This window comes from Piliocolobus tephrosceles, chromosome 9 (genome assembly GCF_002776525.5).
Source record: "Piliocolobus tephrosceles isolate RC106 chromosome 9, ASM277652v3, whole genome shotgun sequence".
In the NCBI taxonomy this organism is placed as follows: domain Eukaryota; kingdom Metazoa; phylum Chordata; class Mammalia; order Primates; family Cercopithecidae; genus Piliocolobus; species Piliocolobus tephrosceles.
The window spans coordinates 30,366,443-30,387,194 of NC_045442.1; the positions used below are offsets into that span (position 1 = coordinate 30,366,443).

Here is a 20,752-nt window from a genome sequence, read left to right on the forward strand (position 1 = left end):
CAAACCCTATTTTTAAAGTTACGAGTCTCATGGGTTTCTATTTTAACCTCTGTGTACTCACATTATCCCCTTAAATCCTTTCAGAGGTACACAGAATACTCTGGGACTAGTAAGATGGAACTGGATTATATCTAAGTAGAGGGACGGAGCGGTCAGCTCAGCTGAAAGGGGCCAGTGATGCCCTTCTTCCCTCCCTCACCAGTCAGAAGCCAGAGAGACTAGACCCACTTATTTGGGCAGTATTGCCCCTAGGTGACTGGATTTACTTGGGTAAGCAGGCCCTTTGCAGTACCTGTAAGCTGCTATCTCAATGTCAAGAGCCATTTTGACATTGAGCAAGTCCTGGTATTCCCGAAGGTGGCGTGCCATCTCACTCTTGGTATTCCTCAGATCATTCTCCAGCTGCCCAATGCTATCCTGAAAAGTAACATATCCAAAATAGTTAGGCCAAACCAGCTGAAGTTCCTCAGGATTTCCAGAAGGCAAGGATTCCCAACCCTGACTACACATTAAAACCACCTACTGAACTTATAACTTGCTCATATCCAGGCCTGTCCCTGAGCCCAGATCCAGATTCACTGGTTCTGGGGTGGGGTCCTAGCATTTGCATTTTTTTCGTAAAGGTCCCCAGGAGATTTGAAGTCATGGTGAGGACTGGGAACTTTTAACCAAAGGGCAAGTGAACACCTACCCTTTTCAGAATAGCCACAAGGCATATAGTTCTCAACTGAACATGGAGATGATTTTTTTTTTTTTTACACTTACCATCCCTCCCTTGCTTATTGTATTGCTGCTAAAAAAAACCTCTGTTATAGCATGTGCTTTCCAAAACCCAAAGCCTCAGTTTAGCAGCTTAGATTCAGAAAATTCCAACTGTGGAAAGCAGAGAGCGTTCTAGCAAGACCTCTCCGCCTCCATTCATTTTGATGATTTCCTAGAAGCCTGCTAATCAGTCACTTTACTGAGAGCATTTTACAGTATAGGTAAGGAGAAAGCAGAAATACTCCACAGAATTTTTTAAAAACCAAGGCATGGAAGAGAAATTGCTTTATATTTATGTATTTATAGTCCTTGAGCAGCCAGAAGGTTTTTTTTTTTTTTTTTTTTTTTTTTTTTTTTTTGAGACAAGGTCTTGCTCTGTTGACTAGGCCGGAGTACACTGGTGTGATCACAGCTTACTGGCAGCCTCAAAACTCCTGGGCTCAAGTGATCTTCCTGTCTTAGCCTCCCCAAGCAGCTGGGACTAACAGGTGTGCACTACCATGCCTGGGTAATTAAAAACAATTTTTGTTTTGTAGAGATGAGGTCTTATTTTGTTGTCCAGGCTGGTTTCAAACTCCTGGCCTCAAGAGACACTCCTGCCTTTACCTCCTAAAGTGCTTAGATTACATGTGTGAGCCACCATGCCCAGCCTGGTCTTTTCTTTTGCTCCTTAACTATACCAAGTTCATTGCTGTCCCAGGCTCTTTAGGCTTGTTATGTCCTCTATCTAAAATGTCAGTCTTTACATGGCTGACTCCTTGTCATAGAAGATTCAGTTCACCTGGGCTTGGTGGCTCACAGCTGTAATCCCAGCACTTTGGGAGGCTGAGGCGGGAGAATCACCTGGAGTTGGGAGTTCGGAACCAGCCAGACCAACATGGAGAAACCACCATCTCTACTAAAAATACAAAAATTAGCTGGGTGCAGTGGCAAGCGCCTGTAATCCCAGCTACTTGGGAGGCTGAGGCAGGAGAATTGCTTGCATCTGGGAGGCAGAGGTTGCAGTGAGCCAAGATCATGCCACTGCACTCCAGCTTGGGCAACAAGAGTGAAACTTTGTCTCAAAAAAAAAAAAAGATTCAGTTCAAATGTCCTCTCCTGCCGGGCATGATGGCTCATGCCTGTAATCCCAGCACTTTGGGAGGCTGAGGCGGGAAGATCACCTGGGGTCAAGAGTTCGAGACCAGCTAGACCAACATGGAGAAACCCCATCTCTATTAAAAATACAAAAATTAGCCGGGCGTGGTGGCGCATGTCTATAATCCTAGCTACTAGGGAGGCTGAGGCAGGAGAATCACTTGAATATGGGAGATGGAGGTTGCAGCGAGCTGAGATCGCGCCATTGCACTCCAGCCTAGACAACAAGAGTGAAACTCCATCTCAAAATAAATAAATAAATAAATAAAATGTCGTCTCCTCAGACAGGTCTTCCTTTGCATCCAATTTCAGTATTCACCCTCGACCAATCCAGCACTTTATTTTACTTTAAGCCAGAGCAGCTGCTGGCCCATGCAGGAACCTTGTGCAAATTAGAAAAAGATACCCCCAATGGGAGAACAAATTAGAAAAAAAGCACTCAGTTGAATGCAGCCACCCTGCTCTTAGCTCTTACCATTATAGGAAATTATCTTCCTCTTTTTTTTTTTTTCTCGAGATGGAGTCTTGCTCTGTTACCCAGGCTGGAGTGCAGTGGCACAATCTCAGCTCACTGCAACCTCCGCCTCCTGGGTTCAAACAATTCTTCTGTCTCAGCCTCCCAAGTAGCTGGGATTATAGGTGCACACCACCACGCCTGGCTAATTTTTGTATTTTTAATAGAGACGGGGTGTCACCATGTTGGCCAGACTTGAATCCCTATCCTTGTGATCCACCCGCCTCAGCCTCCCAAAGTGCTGGGATTACAGGTTTGAGCCACAGCGTCTGGCCCCAGCAATTTATTAGTTTATACTAGTTTATTTTCTGTTGCTTTCCTCTAAAACAGTTTTACAACTTTGGCAGTATTGATGTTTTGATCAATTGATGTTTTGGGCTGGCTAATTATTTGTTATTGTGAAATGCAGGATATTTAGTAGCATCCCTGGCTGGATGCCAGAAGCACATACTTCCCTCTCCCATTTGCGAAAACAAGAAAACGTCTCTAGGGCATGGTGTGGTGGCTCACGCCTGTAATCCCAGCACTTTGGGTGACTGAGGCAGGCGAATCACTTGAGGCTGAGCTGGGAGAATTGCTTGAGCCCAGTAGGCGGAGGTTGCAGTGAGCCATGATAGTGCCACTGTGCTCTAGTCTGGGTGACAGAGCAAGACCCTGTCTCAAAAAAAAAAAAAAAAAAAAAGGACACAATGATTGGGGGTTATTTTTAAGAAACAGTGATGCAGGATCAGACGCGGTGGCTCACGTCTGTAATCCCAGCCCTTTAGGAGGCCAAGGCGGGCAGATTGTGAGGTCAAGAGATTGAGACTATCCTGGCCCATGGTGAAACCCCATCTCTACTAAAAATACAAAAATTAGTTGGGCGTGGTGGCACGTGCCTGTAATCCCAGCTACTCTGGAGGCTGAGGCAGGAGAATCACTTGAACCCGGGAGGCGGAGGTTGCAGCGAGTCAAGATCATGCCATTGCACTCCAGCCTGGGCAACAAGAGCAAAACTCCATCTCAAAAAAAAAAAAAGAAACAGTGATGCAGATAAACATATCAGAAATCTCAAGAAAGTAAGTGTTCACAGGCCCTTGAAACTCCCCTTGTGTGAGAATGATAAAGCAATGGTGAAAGGTAGGGCTAAGACATCAGGGGGTGCAAACTTCCAAATCAAGAGAATTTGCAGAATTAAAATTCCTGCCACCTACCTGTTCTATAAATATTGACAGGAATACTGCAAAGAAGAGACTCAATTGACTGATGGGTACAGAGCAAGGAATGACAGCCAGTAGGAAAAATACACATTATACTGGACCGTGATGCATATATTTCAAAGTGTGTTAAGAGATCATGAGGTCTTAAAGAGATTTTTACCAAGAAATTTTACCTGATGGTTCCTATTTGAGGTTACAATCAATTCTGCTACTGACATATTAGGGACAAGAGAATCAATATTACTGTGGTAAGAGGGAAAAGAGTCTAGGGTGAGGGAAAAACGAGAAAGAAGAAAATATGATTATGCAAAGAAGGAGGAGGAATGCTATATGAAGATAAGAGGAGGATTTCATCAGGAACTTTGGGTTGCAGTTTTTGCTCTGCCACTAACACCCATTGGACATCAGCCTATTTTCTACATTTTAGTTCCTTCCAATCTTCTACTTCTGCATACAGAGAGTTATAATGTTATTCTTTTTCTAAGGTGTTCTAAGATCCTCAAATTAGGATTTCACTTTAATATATGTCACATATACATTAATATATGATGAGTCCATTATCTGTGAAATTAGTAGGCATTAGAACAGCATGGCACAGCGGAAGAACTCAGTAAACGTTAGTGATTTTTATTCTTGATAATATCATACCATGTGGCCCTCTATCCTTTTGATGATATGGACAAATTAATCACAAGCCCTCACTATTACCAATCCCTTAGATAACAAAGAAAAGTAAAGCAATGTATAACACCACTTTAATATTGGATAGTTGGAGGCATATACCTTAAGCACCAGATTTTTTTTAATAACAATTTTGAATAAAAAGCCTTTCTAAAGTGGCTTATACCACTCACAATCAGGACATTAAACATAATGCCACCTTCCACAGTAATTAAGGGTCATGATAATAATCAATTTTAAAAATAATTCGGTGACATCTTTTAGGTCAACTGAGGTATATTAGGCTGTTTAATTCTACCCTAAATGGCCCCAAAGTGCAGTGTTTGAAATAGTGTGGATACTCATTGATTTTCTTTGTTCTGAAAGATGAACAGATCTGCTGTTGCTCATTCTTAATGCCTGACTCCAGTGGTCCCCATTCTCCATCTTGCTGCAGTCTTGAAACCAAATAAAAAAGCATTTTGAAATCATGCTAAGAATGAATAGGCTGGAGGCAGTATAGGTGCCAAGTTCCTAATGTGTGGCTTAGAGATAGATGATATGTCTCATCAGCAGGTTAATTAGGTCCTTGCTTAAAACATGATTGTTGTTTCACAGCTGTGTTTTCTGAATAAGTGGTGGTTGGGGAGCTGAGCTCTAGACAGATGAGATTCCCTTGAACTTCTATGTTGCAGATTTCATACATCTATTTTACAGATCACTGTAGAGAAAAGCACAACTTTGCTCCTTTCAGAAGGAACTGTGCTGTGTGCTGACCATTGATTGCTCTTCAATGTCTGGTCTCTTTGTTTGCGCTCTCCTCCCCACATCAGGCTGAGTCTTGCATTGCCCTTCAGAAGCCCTGCCAAAGATGGCCTCCAGCTCGAGATCTGAGTAGAGCGCTGCAGTCTGTCCCCTCCCCCAACCACGCAGCTGCTGCCAGCTTAGCCTGAGGGAACGCGAGAGCGGCACGCCCAGCTCCAGCTAGGGTCTCTCCTGGAGGAGCTAAGACAAACGCTGAGCATCGTGTCCATGGTTGGAAGGATGCCGGGTGGAGTAAGAGAAATGACTGGCCACACTAACATCTGCAGTGGTGAAGAAGAATGACAGAGCTGTGGATTTCAGCACGTTTGGGGGGCCCTGGGTCAGGGGGGCAGTAGTGAGTGCCCCACATCTGATTGAAAGAGGCTATTTAGAATTACTGCTCTGCATAATCAACTTTAGTGGGGACACAGGATTTTTATTTGTGGTTCACCATGCGTGCTTTATTCTCATGCCTATCTTTCTTTGTCCCCATCTTTTTCTTTCCTCCACCACACTCGAAAATCCTGCCTTATACGTATCTCTGTAAACTACTTTACTGGAAGAAGTGGTTTAGATCAGTGTACTCCAAAATCAGTCTGAGGACCAACAGGATGCAGCACTTTTATTGAAAAATGCATATTCCTGGGCCCTACCTATGAACTGCTGAATCCGTATCTTTGGGAGTGGGCCTGATAATTTTTTTTAAGCCCCCAACTGACCTTAGAGTGTCACTGGGTTTAGGATCCACTAGTTTAAATTTATTTCTATAACGATGCTATCATGGTAGCCCAGGTGACAGTAATGCAGTAAGATAGGGAGGGGCAAACAAAACAAAATGAAACAAAAACCAGGTGGAAGAGCTTAAAAAGATCAAAGGTAGCTAATTTTAGAAATGGATCTATCAAGCTATGGATTTATATGCAGCCACTGTCACCTCCAATCTCCAAGGGGCCAGCCCCTTCCTGCTATTTAATTAGGCTGTACTCCAATCTCATAATGGAGAGAAAAGAGCAGACTTGGCTTGTCTCCCTGGAGAGCATTAACCTGCAGTGATCTTGATCATTCAGCAAGGTCTTTCAAGGAAAACTTCAACTTTCCAAGACTGACCACAGTGGAGGTCTGAGACCCCGAGTACCCGCCAAGAATGTCTTTTGACATTTTTAACAGAACTGGGACTCTAAAGGTGCCGAAGTGGCTATGTAGGCACCAGAATTGCCCTATGTCAGAAATGGAAACCCCGTCAGCTTTTTATGCCGAGGGGAGTTGCATTTGGCTTTTGAAGACAATAGCCTGAGCTCTTCCTGATCTGTTCTCTTGCCTGATTCAGACTCTCTCATACACTATTGTGTACTTACTGTGTCACCTTGAATCATTTTTTACCCTTTCAAAAGTGTAAGAAGGTTTTTTTCCTCAAATAGGCTATCAGCTCTCTGAGGCAGAGAAGATGTGACTACCTTCCTGTGTTTCATAGAGGGTGTCAAGTTTGAAAAGAAAAATGGCCCTACCATTAATCTCTGTAGCAGAAGAAGAACAGCCTCCCATTACTGCAGTGCAAGGTGGGGATGAGATGAGAGGGCAAGAAAACAATGGCTAACTCTCACTGTAGAAAGGGAAGCTTTTCACCTTGGTCAGCACTGCTAAGATTGTTAGAACAGTCAGAGACACCCTTGTGGCATCAGGCCTTTAGGATCTGCAGGTAAGGCTTGAGCCCCACCTTAGCCTTAGGTCCCAAGGATTAGGGAACCAGCTCTCTGTTGTCTGACCTCCTCTTCCACTCCCATCAGCAGGTCCTCTGTGGCTCTAAAGGCTCAAGCTGATGGGGGCAGCACCGCAGAACTGCAGATACTGCAGTTTCTCTGTTGTTTTTGTTTGTTTCCTGTAGACCATGTCTGGATGACCCTACCATCATTGTCTAATGATGAAAGCCTTTTACAGCAAACAAGCCAGGCAAAACTGTCACTACCTCTTAGAATGTATGGGCTATAAAAAGCAAACAGAGAACATGGAAAAGCCTAATTCAGCTGGCAGCTCTGAGTAAGTTATCCTTTTTTTGTAGAAATACTGGGCTAGCCCTCCAGAAGACCACCTAGCTCGTCCTTGGAGGCTTCTAGAAGAAAAATGAAGTCTCAATTAGCCAAATGTGATTAATTCAGGCCATCCAGGGGTTATGGTACATAATGAAAAGTTCAAGTTATGGATTTTGAAGCAGAGATGGAAGTACTTATTTGAATGATAATGCAATACCAAACTAACCTAAACAGTTCAAGCAGGCTTTTTTCCTTCATCAAAGGAAGTTATTTGTTACAAACAGCAAATACCTGCACATCAACAAGAATTCTTTAGCTTCCGATTAAAATGTTACTTTTGAGATTTCATTCCTTTCTTGGTTCTATTTTACCTGTGTTCCAAGCCCTATTAATTTCACCAAATGTAAACTTTAATCCCAGCTAGAATTATTGCAAGTTTCAGAATTATTGTCATTCAAAGGAGCTTTTATTGTACCTTGAAACTGAACCACACTATTTCAGTTCTTTTCTACACCTTCCATTTACCCTGTCTCCTGCCTCTGTGCCCTTTGCGGTCATAATCCCAGAATGTCTTATATAGTAAAGCTGAAGATGCAGTGGCCTTTGTTGGGAAGAGATAGCCAATCAATCAATACCTTCACAGAAGCTTAGAGAACAGGGAAAGATGGAAAAAAAATACATACACTAGAACAAAGAAAAACCATCTCTGTGACTTATCACATACACTTACGATGAAAAAAATATTAACAAAATAGGAATTTTGAAGTGGGACCTCATAGCTGCTGAGCAAATTAAATGGTTTTTGTTTAGTGTGCTAAGCCATCCATAAAAGCCAAAATTGATGTTGTCTATGAGGTGACCTTTGATTGCAGGTAGCCAAGACTGATGTGTTGGTGTTGCAGGAAAAAAAAATCAAAGCAGTTAATTGCCTAGAGATTCATAACTGGGACACGAGACGGGAGAGACATCATTTCCGAGATGGGAAGAACTCGAGATCAGCACCGTGGACAGCGCCCCGACCTTTCATATTTTGCCAATAGGCGAACGCTTTCTTTAGGAGGAAATGTCAGCTGGTGGACAAGGGAATCGTGTGTGTGTTGGGGGAAGAGGGTAGAGCAGGTTGGATGCCACTAGCTCAAGCATCGCTCAGCTTGTTGGCTCCCAATCTCTACTTTTTGGAGGGCGAAAGTCAAGAAAATGGGATAGGACTCTTCCCAGTTCAGTATCGCATTCTTCCTTCAACCCTGAAGTAGACCATACTCCATAAATATCTTCTAGGGCGCACAGAAAGCCTTTCAAAGTCACCCAAACAAGCCAGATAGCCGAGACAGCCCCGCCCACGTAACCTGCCCCGTTGGGCTCAGTCCTACTTTGGGTGGGGCACTGTTCTCCGGGTCGCTAGTGTGTGTAGGCCCGCTTGCTGACAGACAGGCAGAGTTTGGTTTTCGAACCTCAAAGAAATTTAAGGGTTTATTTGTTCGAAGGGCTGGGGCAGGGACATAAATGAGGGGCATTCCCTAAAATTAACAGTAAAGAGTCCAGGGCTTTTTGTTTACCAGTGCCTCCAGCCGGGGCTCTTCTCTCCTCTCTTTTGCCCTCCCCCTAAGTCCTGGGGCCCAGTTTTACCAGAGGAAGCAGGTACGCGCGGGAGAGGGCAGGGCGCCCCTCCCCAAGCCCAGCCCCGGCCCTTACCTGGTAGCCAGCCACCTCGGCACTGTGCCGCTCCTCCAGCTCCAGGATCTGCCTCTCCAAGGACTCGTTGGCCCCGCGCAGGCCCTCGATCTCGATGGTGCGCGCCTGCAGCTGGCGCCGGTACTCGTGGATCTCCTCGCGGCTGGCCCGGATGGCCTCGGTGCTGCGCGCCGCCTGCTCGTTCAGGTTGGCGAACTTGGACTTGTACCATTCTTCCGCGGACTGCAGGTTCTTAGCGGCCAGGGACTCATACTGGGCGCGGATCTCCCTCAGCGCCGAGGTCAGATCTGGTTTAGCCACAGCCACGTCCACCTCGGCCGCGGCCTGCGACGACGCCTGAAGCGTGGCCAGCAGCTCAGCTACCTCCTCGTCGTGCACCTGGCGCACGAAGGCCAGCTCGTCCAGCAGCGACTCCACCTTCTTTTCCAGGTCCAGGCGGGCCAGCGTGGCGCCGTCCACGTCGCGCTGCTGCGCCTTCAGGGCGCGCTCGGCGCCTTCGCGTCCGCGGCTCTCCTCCTCGCAGCGCGCCCGCAGCCGCTGCACCTCCTCGGCCAGCCCGTCGCGCTCCAGCAGGGCCTGCGCGCGCGCCGAGCTGGCCTCCTCCAGCTGCGCGCGCAGGTCGCGCAGCTCGCGCTGGAAGAGCTCGCCGACGCGCGACGGCTCGGCGTGGCGCTGTCGCAGCGCGGCCAGCTCGGCCTCCAGCGCGCGGTTCTGGGTCTCCAGCTGATGCACCTTCTCGATGAACACGGCGAAGCGGTCGTTGAGGCCCTGCAGCTGCTCCTTCTCGTTGGTGCGGATGATCTTGTACTCGTTGGTGCGCGCCGCCGCCTGGCTCAGGTCCAGCCCATCCGACGCCGGCGGCCGGCGATAGGCCAGGCCGAGGCCGAGCGACGAGGCCGAGGAGCAGGCTGCCGAGGAGGCCACATTGCTGCGGGACAGCGACTGCGAGCGGAAGCCGCCCGCGCCGCCGGCCCCGGAGAGGCGGGCGGACAGGCGAGAGCCATCCCCGAACACCTTGCGGTAGGAGGAGGAGGAGCACAAGTAGTGCTCCGAGCCGAAGCTCATGGTGCTGGGATCCGGACCGGACGTACGGCTTCGGCGGGAGCTACAGAAGAAAGGAGAGGTGCGGCTGGCAGGGCGCGGCGGGGCGGTGCGCTCGGGCTTTTAAGGCGCTGGGGTGGGGCGGTGCGTTGGGGGCGGAGCTCCTGCTCAGAGTCTGGCAGGGAGAGGGAAGGGGGGCATCCAGGAGCGGGGGCGGGGAGGCGCAGTGACTACCGCAGTTGCGCGCGCGATGACCTGGGGCGCGGGGACAGGGCCGTCTGCGTCGGAGTCGCCCTTTTCTGCAGAGCCTCTCCCCAAGAATCGACTGCTTCCGAAGTGACTCGAGCGGAGGGGTGCCTGAATGACTGAGGTTTCCCATCCGGAAACCACACAGCTCTGTCACATCCCTTTACCATGTCCCCTCTTTCTTCTTTAACCCACTGGGAGATTAGGGGTTTCTGGGAGGTGTCCCCTACACCCACTCTCATCCTGGATTCCAGAGGGCGAGGCCTTTTTTTTCCAGTTACAGTGGGGATCCGCAGGGCGAGGCCTTGTCCCCTCCCTCAGGTGGCTCAGGGTCCCCAAGGAGAAAGGTGGGTGATGCTACGTCAGAGAGCATCTCTCCAGCTGCCGCTCTGCAGCTCCACGGGAGGCTCTTTGGCAAGTGCCTCTCCCGGAAGAGAGGGGAGATGGGTAAAGAAAGTGACCCCGAGCTGCGGGAAGTGGGGAGAAGCAGTGGTAGAGAGGGGGAAAGAGGCCAGACTTGGAGAAACAAGAGGCACTGGGAATGGCTGGGGCTCATCGATAGGGCACTAAAGCATGGCACAGGCCAGGACCACAAGCTGGTGGAAAGGGGGCTGCAGACTTTTGTGTTTAGAGCATTATATTTAAAAATATTTCGAAAGGAACATTTTTAAACCAGGAGATTTCACCTGAAAAGAAATTGGATTTCTGGCTTTTTCTGAAAACGGGAAGAGCTGGGATGCCCACAGTGGGCAGAGGGGAGTTGCCCTTGCCATTTGTATAAGAAGTGTGCTCTCGTGTTCACCACAGTCCCTGCCATTCTCCACTGAATTACGCCCACCTTCTTAATTCATTGACTTTACCTTTCTGACCCGCTGGGCATTTGAGATTTCAGTCTGTGTAAATCCAGCAGGGTAGGTCCTCACCTGGCTTCGGAGAGCCACTGCCTGTGGAGATCTCTTTTTGGAGAAAAGAGATCCCTGCAAAAAGATTAAACTCCAGGAGTAGGGGAGAGGGCTGGTGACTGAGCCGGCCTCTTCTGCCACATGGAAGGGTTGGTGGGACAGGGGGTGAGAATCAAAGAATGGGATCTGGAAAGAGGAAGGCTGGGAGGGGTCAGTGTGGAGTCTGTAATATGTACCCACTTTCAAGCTTCTAATATCATTCAGGATGTGGATATGGCTTTGGAGAGGGAGTAGGAAGACCTTTTTAGTTATATTCCAAAATTCCAGACTGAGAGCCTGTGCAAGGATGTGATGGATGGTTTCCTGCAATCCCCTCCCTAAACCCAGCTCATATCCTGTCACTGGTGGATGTGGAACCGTTCCTTTCATTTGAAAGAGGATGATGATGACCATAATTCTTTGTACCTATACATCTTACAAAGCAGCTTCACATGCCTCAGCTCAAGCTTTCATGACTCTTGGGAGGTAGGTGTTGTTACCCCACATGCTTAGTAAGTGGAAGAAGCCACAATTCAAACCCATTGCCTCTGACTCTGAGTCCAATATTCTTTCAATTACAGACCAGCATGCTGATTTATTATTGGCCAAAACTCTTCCAAAGCCCACCTAGTCCTATTCTGGCTGCATGGAATTTTTTTTTTTTGAGACAGTTTCACTCTTGTTGCCCAGGCTGGAGTACAATGGTGTGATCTCGGCTCACTGCAACCTCTGCCTACTGGGTTCAAGTGATTTTCCTGCCTTGGCCTCCAAAGAAGCTGGGATTACAGGCATGCACCACCACCCCCAGCTAATTTTGTATTTTTAGTGGATACGGGGTTTCTCCATGTTGGTCAGGCTGGTCTCGAACTCCTGACCTTAGGTGATCCACCGGCCTCGGCCTCCTAAAGTGCTGGGATTACAGGCGTGAGCCACCGCAGCCAGCTGTGCTGCATGGAAATTAATGAGACTTCAAGAGTCTCACTGCAGGCTGGGCAAGAGGTCTCCAGGCTACTACTACTGAAAGTCAGCGAAATATCCTGGTTGAACTTCCACCTTTCTTTCCCTTCCCATCCTCCAGTGAAATCAGTACCCCAGAGGCAAAACACACATAGAACAGAAGAAAGTGAGGCAAAAGGCCTAAATATTCCAGCAGAGTGGCAGTTGCCCTGGTAAAGCTGCATTTTGCATTTTCTCAACAGTTTACCTGAGATTCCAAACTGGTAGTCCCCTGTGGGACTTATGCCTCCCCTTTCTTGGCATTCCACCCCACTGGCCCAGATGTTTGGCTTTAATAATTTTAGCACAAAGCTGTCCTGCGAAGGAGTGATCTTGGCTGAGCCTCAATCCATAACTCTTTCCAGCTGGCCAGGCCTCCTGAGGGAGTTCCCCATGTGTGCCAGGGCTGTGTCTTCATCTTCTTCTAATGGCACACTCAGACACCACAGACACGTTGTCAGTCATCCTCAGTTCTCCCCAAGGCCACATTCTCCAGTCTCTCTGTGGCATTTGGCAGGGCTGACCACTCTCCTTGGTTTTAATGACTCAGTTCTTGGCCTTCTGCTCTTCCTTTGTAAACTCTTTTTATAGGCCAGGCACCGTGACTCATACCTGTAATCCCAGCACTTTGGGAGGCTGAGGTGGGAGGAGCTCTTGAGCCCAGGAGTTTGAGACCAGCCTGGGCAACATGGCAAAACCCCATCTCTACCAAAAATACAAAAATTAGCTGAGTGTGGTGGTACACGCGTGTGGTCTCAGCTACTCAGGAGGCTGAGGCAGGAGAATTGCTTGAACCCAGGAGGCAGAGGTTGCAGTGAGCCAAGATCGCGCCATTGCACTCCAGCCTGGGCAATAAGAGCGAAACTCTGTCTCAAAAAATAATAATAATAATAAACTCTCTTTTTAATGTATTAGATCTCCCAGAAGCAGGGAGGCTTATAAAGTTTTCTCCCTGAGAGATCTAGTTTTGCATCTAGCCAAGAGTTTTTCCTAGCCAAGTGACCTCAAGCACATTGCATTTATTTGCTGAGCCTTAATTTCTTGAAATTGTCTATGAAATTTCAATAAAACAATCCACCAGAGTGCTTTGCAAACCTGGCTGATCATTAGAATTACCTGAGAACTTAAATTCAGATTCCCAGGCTTTACCCACAACCCACTAAATCTAGGAGATTGAGATCCCTAGACCTACCATTTCTCATGAAATGACTATGCAGTTTAAATGAGATTATGTATACAAAGCAGGCATTGCAGTGCCTGCCGTGTGCATGTTCAGTAAATGGTAGCTGTTAGAACTATCAACTTCTTCAATTAATTCATTCAAACATTCAAATGAATGTTTATGTCCAAGGTCCTGGAGTAGGTGCCTTCTCCATAGGAATAAGGCAGATGTGGGCTCTGCTTCCATGGGAGTGGCATTCTAGTAGGAGAGACAGAGATTAAGCAGCTAATTACACCATTAGTTGTTAATTACACTTGTGACAAGTGCTCTGAAGGGAAGTACAAGTTGCTGTGGGGCATACAACTAAGGCCCTAACCTATGCCAATGAGTCCCAAACCCCTGTTTCCAATTTCCACCTCCAAACTCACATATCTAACTGCCTGTTGGATATCTCCTCGTGAATGCTTGCTGGTCTTCAAATACCATAGATCTGAAAGTGACCTTATTATCTCCCTCTTCTCCTCCCCCCTCCCCTTGCTTCTTGATCTTCACTTTGTCCCACTCCTGTTCCTCTGCTTACATAGTTCCTTCTTCCTGGAATTTCACCCCCAGTCATACTTCAACTATTGAGATCCTTTTTTTTTGGGACGGAGTCTCGCTCTGTCGCCCAAGCTGGAGTGCAGTGGCCGGATCTCAGCTCACTGCAAGCTCTGCCTCCCGGGTTCACGCCATTCTCCTGCCTCAGCCTCCCGAGTAGCTGGGACTACAGGGGCCCGCCACCTCGCCCGGCTAGTTTTTTGTATTTTTTTAGTAGAGACGGGGTTTCACCATGTTAGCCAGGATGGTCTCGATCTCCTGACCTTGTGATCCGCCCGCCTCGGCCTCCAAAAGTGCTGGGATTACAGGCTTGAGCCACCGCGCCTGGCCAACTATTGAGATCCTTAAGGCTCAAATGCTGCCCCTCCACTTGGTGTCTCCAGTGGAAGGTGATCCATCCTTCCCTTGAACTCTCCTCCTCCTACCCATAGCGTTTGCAGCACTCACATGGCTCATAATGAACATAGTCTTCTACTGTAATTATTTGTATGCTTGTCTGAATTGAAATGGGAGCTGTGTGCAGTAGCTCACACCTGTAGGCCCAGCTACTTGGGAGGCTGAGGCAGGAAGATCTTTTGAGTTCAGGAGTTTGAGGCTGTAGTGTACTATGATTGCACCTGTGAATAACTGCTGCACTCTAGCCTGAGCAACGTAGTGAGACTCCATCTCTAAATATTAAAATAAATAAATAAATAAATAGATAAATAGATAAATAGAACTGGAAGCTCCTTGAGCACAACTCATCTTCTACATCTATATATATATCTCAGCACCTATCACAGCATTAAACACGTGAGGTGAAAAAAGGGTTTGAAAATGCTTTCCATACAACCACTTGGGAAAAGTCTTTGGCATGACACTAAGAGTGAGATTCATAAAAGAAAAAAAAAAAACAATACTTCTAACTTCATCAGAATTAAAATCTTTTGCTCTGCAAAAGTTCCTGTTAAGATGATGAAGGCGGCCGGGCACAGTGGCTCACGCCTGTAATCCCAGCATTTTAGGAGGCTGAGGTGGGCAAATCACGAGGTCAGTAGATCAAGACCATCCTGGCTAACACAGTGAAAACCCGTCTCTACTAAAAATACAAAAATTAGCCAGGCGTGGTGGCAGGCGTCTGTAGTCCCAGCTACTCGGGAGGCTGAGGCAGGAGAATGGAGTGAACTCGGGAGGTGGAGCTTGCAGTGAGCCAAGAACGCACCAGCCTGGGTGACATAGCGAGACTTTGTCTCAAAACAAAAGATGAAGTCTGGGCATGGTGGCTCAGCACTTTGAGAGGCCAAGGTGGGCAGATCACGAGATCAGGTGTTTGACACCAGCCTAGCCAGCTTGGTGAAGCCCCATCTCTGCTAAATAATTAGCTGAGCATGGTGGCGTGCACCTGTAGTCCCAGCTATTCAGGGGGCTGAAGCAGGAGAATTGCTTGAACCTGGCAGGCCGAGGTTGTAGTGAGCCGAGATTGTGCCATTGCACTCCAGCCTGGGCAACAGGCCACAGAGTGAGACTCCGTCTCAAAAAAAAAAAAAAAAAAAAAAAAAAAGAAGGTGAAAAGAGAAGCCAAAATATTTACAAATTACAGCAAATGTATCCAGAATATGTATCCAGAATTTGTAAAGAATTTTCTAAACATAACAGAAAGGAAATGAACATTCCAATTAGAAAATGGGCAAATGACTTGAATAGGCATTTTACCAAAAGGAATATACAAATGTCAAATAAGCACATGAAAATATGTTCAACAGGCTGGGCGTGGTGGCTCACGCCTGTAATCCCAGCACTTTGGGAGGCTGAGGCAGGCGGATCACGAGGTCAACAAATTGAGACCAGCCTGGCCAACATGGTGAAACCCTGTCTGTACTAAAAATACAAAAATTAGCCAGGTGTGGTGGTGCGCAGCTGTAATCCCAGCTACTCGGGAGGCTGAGGCAGGAGAATGGCATGAATCCAGGAGGCAGAGCTTGCAGTGAGCCAAGATCATACCATTGCACTCCAGCATGTGCGACAGAGTGAGACTCCGTCTCAAAAAAAAAAAAAAAAAGAAAATATGTTCAACATACCTATCACAGAAAGGAAATTCAAAGCACAATTATGTGACACTATATAACTACTAGAGTGGCTTAAACTCAAAATACTGCAGAACAGCTGGATCTCTAATTTATTCCTGCCAGAAAAGCTGGTGGGGATGTAAAATGGTACACATACTCTGGAAAAACACTTTAGTAGTTTCTTATAAAGTTAATATACATTTGGCTGGGCACAGTGTCTCAAGCCATTACTGTAATCTTAGCACTTTGGGAGGCCAAGGTGGGCAGATTACCCAAGCTCAGGAGTTCAAGCGCAGCCTGGGCAACATGGTGAGACTCCATCTCTCCTAAAAATACAAAAATTTAGCCGATCATGGTGGTGTGCACCTGTAATCCCAGCTACTCGGGAGGCTGAGGTGGGAGAATCACATGAACCCAGGAGGCAGAGGTTGCAGTGAGCTGGGATTGCACCACTGCACTCGAGCCTGGGCAGCAGACCGAGACTCTGCCTCCAAAATAAATAAATTAATGAATTAATTTAAATAAATTAATATATATTTACCATGTGACTCAGCAATTTCAGTCCTGAGTATTTAGCCTAGAAAAAGGAAAACCTATGTTCACACAAAAATGAGTATACAGGCCAGGCGCGGTGGCTCGAGACTGTAATCCCAGCACTTTGGGAGGCCGAGATGGGCGGATCACGAGGTCAGGAGATCGAGACCATCCTGGCTAATACGGTGAAACCCCGTCTCTACTAAAAAATACAAAAAACTAGCCGGGCGAGGTGGTGGGCGCCTGTAGTCCCAGCTACTTGGGAGGTTGAGGCAGGAGAATGGCATAAACCCGGGGGGTGGAGCTTGCAGTGAGCTGAGATCCGGCCACTGCACTCCAGCCTGGGCCACAGAGCGAGACTCCGTCTCAAAAAAAAAAAAAAAAAAAAAAGAGTATACAAATGATCATAGCAGCTTTCTATATGATGTACTAAAATAGGAGACAACCCAAATGTCTTTCACCAGGTGAGTGGATAAACAAACCAAGATACATTCATACAATGGAATATTAGAAAGAATGAACTATTGACACATGAAACAACTTGGGTGAATTATAAGGGCATTTTGCTGAGTAAAAGCTAATCTCAAAATGTTACATATTACATGATTCCATTTATAAAACATTCTTGAAGTGAAGAAATTATAGTGATGGGGAAAAGATCAATGGTTGACAGCAATTAAGGTTGTAGGTTTGTGGGAGGATGTGACTATAAAGGGGCTAACAGGAGGGAATTTTTGTGGTAATGGAACATTTCTGCTACTCAAATCTATACACATGATAAAAATTCAGAGGGTGGGAGAGGAAAGAGAGAAACCTAATGAAATCCAAATAAGGTCTGTAGCTGAATTAAGGTGTTGTATCAATGTCATTTTCCTGGTTTTGATAATGCACTATAGTTATATAAGATGTTATCATGGGGTGGGGGGAGCTGGGTAAATGGCACATGGGACCTCTTTGTACTATTTTTGCGATTTTTTTTGTGTCTTAAACTATTTCAAAGTAAGACATACATAAAAATAGGCAAATGTTCTTAGGAGATACATACTGAAGTTTTAGGGTTGCAGTATCATAATTTATGTAACTTACTCTTAGATGGTTTGGCAAAAATGCTGTCCACACATACCACGCACACAAATGTACACAGAAGGGGGAGGTAAAACAAATGCATCAAAAAGTTGACCATTGGTGAATTTAGGTGAAAAATGTACAGTTTTTTATTGTATTAGCCTTGCAACTTCTCTAGGTTTAAAATTTTCAGAATAAAAAGTCAAGAAAAAAAATTTTTTTTTTTGAAACAGAGTCTTGTTCTGTTGCCCAGGCTGGAGTGCAGTGGCACGATCTCAGCTCTGCCTCTGCCTCCCAAGTTCAAGCATTTCTCCTGCCTCAGCCTCACAAGAGTAGCTGGGAGTACAGGTGTATACCACCAAGCCAGGCTAATTTTTCTTTTGTTATTTTTCTTTTTTGAGATGGAGTTTTGCCCTTGTTGCTCAGGCTGGAGTGCAATGGTGTGATCTCGGCTCATTGTAACCTCAGTCTCCCAGGTTCAAGCGATTCTCCTGCCTCAGCCTCCCAAGTAGCTGGGATTACAGGCGCCCGCCACCACGCCCAGCTAATTTTTGTAGTTTTAGTAGAGGTGGGGTTTTGCCATGTTGGCCAGGCTGGTCTCAAACTCCTGAGCCTCCTAAAGTGCTGTGATTACAGGCATGTGCCACCACTCCCAGTCTTTTTTTGGTATTTTTAGTAGAGACAGAGTTTCACTAGGTTGGCCAGGCTGATCTTGAACTCCTGACCTCAGGTGATCTGCCTGCTTTGGCCTCCCAAAGTGCTGGGATTACAGGCATGAGCCGCTGCACCCAGCCAAGAAATTAGGAAAATATTGATTAATAGATACATAGGTGTGTGTGTGTGTGTGTGAGAGAGAGAGAGAGAGAGCAAAAAGGAAAGTATCACTCAAATCTGGGCTTGAACCAGTGACCTTCAGTCTAATACTCTTTTAACTTGGGCTAATTGTAAAGAGCTCTCACCCTTCCTTCTTGCCCACCAATAGGAAAATCCTGCTTGTTTTGAAGTAACAGAAAAAGGTCAGAATTCACACTATGTTGGGAGTATTTTGAGTGCTAGTCTGAGTCCTTGGTATTGCCTTAGTCATCTCACACACATTTACTGAACCCTGGCTATATGCCAGCTGCTGGGATCCTAGAGATGAATATAGCTAGACATGGCAAATGGTGTCACTTTTCTCAGATTAATTTAATTTTTAAAAATATGGAATTATATGTAGTATGTAATGTGCTGCGACTTTCTTTTTTCACTTCATAAATCATATACATCTTTCCACATTAGTTATATACATCTATTTACTTATTTTTATAGTTCAGTATAGCATTTACTTGTAAGGATGTGCCATAATACTCGTTTTTCTCTAATAAAAACACCACTCTGATTTTTTCGTTTGTCTGATGATTACCACAAGTGCGTATGAGATTTATTTATTTATTTATTTATTTATTTATTTATTTATTTATTTAATTTTGAGACGGAGTCTCGCTCTGTCGCCCAAGCTGGAGTGCAGTGGCCGGATCTCAGCTCACCGCAAGCTCCGCCTCCCGGGTTTACGCCATTCTCCTGCCTCAGCCTCCCGAGTAGCTGGGACTACAGGGGCCCGCCACCTCGCCCGGCTAGTTTTTTGTATTTTTTTAGTAGAGACGGGGTTTCACCGTGTTAGCCAGGATGGTCTCCATCTCCTGACCTCGTGATCCGCCCATCTCGGCCTCCCAAAGTGCTGGGATTACAGGGTTGAGCCACCGCGCCCGGCCGCGTATGAGATTTTTACAAAAAGAAAGAAAAAAAACAAGCTAGACATGGTGGCTTACGCCTGTAATCCCAACACTTTGGGAGGCCGAGGTGGGTGGATTGCTTTGAGCTCAGGAGTTGGAGACCAGCATGGGCAGCATGGTGAAACTCCATCTCTACAAAAAATATTAATACAAAAATTAGCCGAGCATGATGGCGCGCACCTGTAGTCCCCACTACTCAGGAGGCTGAGGCTGAAGAATTGCTTGAGCCCAGGAAGCAGAGGTTGCAGTGAACCGAGATTGCACCACTGCACTCCAGCCTAGGCAGCAGTGTGAGACTCTGTCTGAGAAAAAGAAAAAAGAAAAAGAAAAGAAAGAAAAGAGAAAAGAAAAGAAAAATACATTAACTGAGTGAAATCCAGCCTTCATCTCTACTTTGCCATAATCATACGTACACCTGCTGTGTGTCCAGCTGCCTTTTTGGTACTTTTTATGTCTGTATGGTAAAAGACATGAGACATAGTCACACTCCCAAAAAACTACAATCAACTGAAGAGATTTGACTAACTTGAGATTTTAACTTAAGGACCAGGCAGTATGCACTTAATTACGGACCACACATTATTCTAAGTACTCAGAGGGAAACCTACCCTTTTTCTGTCTAATTTTAGACTATTTTTTCAGCTGGATTTCTTTAGCCTCTACGAAAAGATATTGCATGAGCATATCATTAAGGAAGATGGGGGAGAATCATGCCCCAAACTTTCTAGAAGAAAGGGAAATGTTTTTAACAAAGAAACATGAAAGAACATGACATCAAGCTAAATCATACTCCTATTTGTCCTTCATTTATAAAACTTCAACTGTTTCTATGTACATAGAAGATAAAAAACAATAGGCTGGGTGCAGTGGCTCACACCTGTAATCCCAGCACTTTGGGAGGCCAAGGCGGGCAGATCACGAGGTCAAGACATCGAGACCATCCTGGCCAACATGGTGAAACCCAGTCTCTACTAAAAATACAAAAATTAACTGGGCATGGTGGGGCACGCCTGTAGTCCTAGCTACTCGGGAGGCTGAGGCAGGAGAATCGTTTGAACCTGGGAGACAGAGGTTGCAGTGAGCCAAGATCACCCCACTGCACTCCAGCCTGGCGACAGAGTGAGACTCCGTCTCAAAAAAAAAAAAAAAAAAAAAAGTTCTTTGGGTGTATCAGTTGATAGTAACAGTTCATCCTATGTGGTTGTAGTTGTGCTCACAAATTTGTGTTTGCACAATTTTGGATTGCCTTGTTTGATGTGCAGCGTCTGTTCCTCTTCCATATTTTTGCTTAGGGAATTTGGGGTTTCTATGTTTTGGCTTTAGCAGTGTCTCAGTGCTTAAGCCTATATCTGTGTTCTCTTTCTCTCTCTCTTTTTCCTTCTCCGTCTCTTTCTTTCCCCTTCCCAGAATGTTCTCTTTATTCACTTCTAAGTCTGAGGCTAGGCTGAACCAGAATTTCCAGAACCCCAGGGTTAGGAGAAACAGGACTTGCCTGTTCAATTACACTTCAAGACCATGGACAGCTCCCTAGCCGTCCTAGTATCAGCGCCTGCTTTAT

The 20,752-nt window shown here is 46.2% G+C and overlaps 1 protein-coding gene across 1 annotated transcript in view; it reads right to left on the reverse strand.

Moving 5' to 3' along the window:
- Positions 1-9,928, reverse strand: part of INA (internexin neuronal intermediate filament protein alpha) — a 13,833-nt gene extending 3,905 nt beyond the window's left edge. Inside the window, exons 1-2 of the mRNA XM_023206543.2 lie at positions 8,796-9,928; positions 293-417 (exon numbers count right to left, since the gene is read on the reverse strand). Of these exons, the coding sequence (XP_023062311.1) occupies positions 293-417; positions 8,796-9,860 (1,190 nt within the window). The 5' untranslated portion in view covers positions 9,861-9,928. The remainder of the gene's footprint in view (positions 1-292; positions 418-8,795) is intronic.
- Between the last annotated feature and the right edge of the window lie 10,824 nt (positions 9,929-20,752).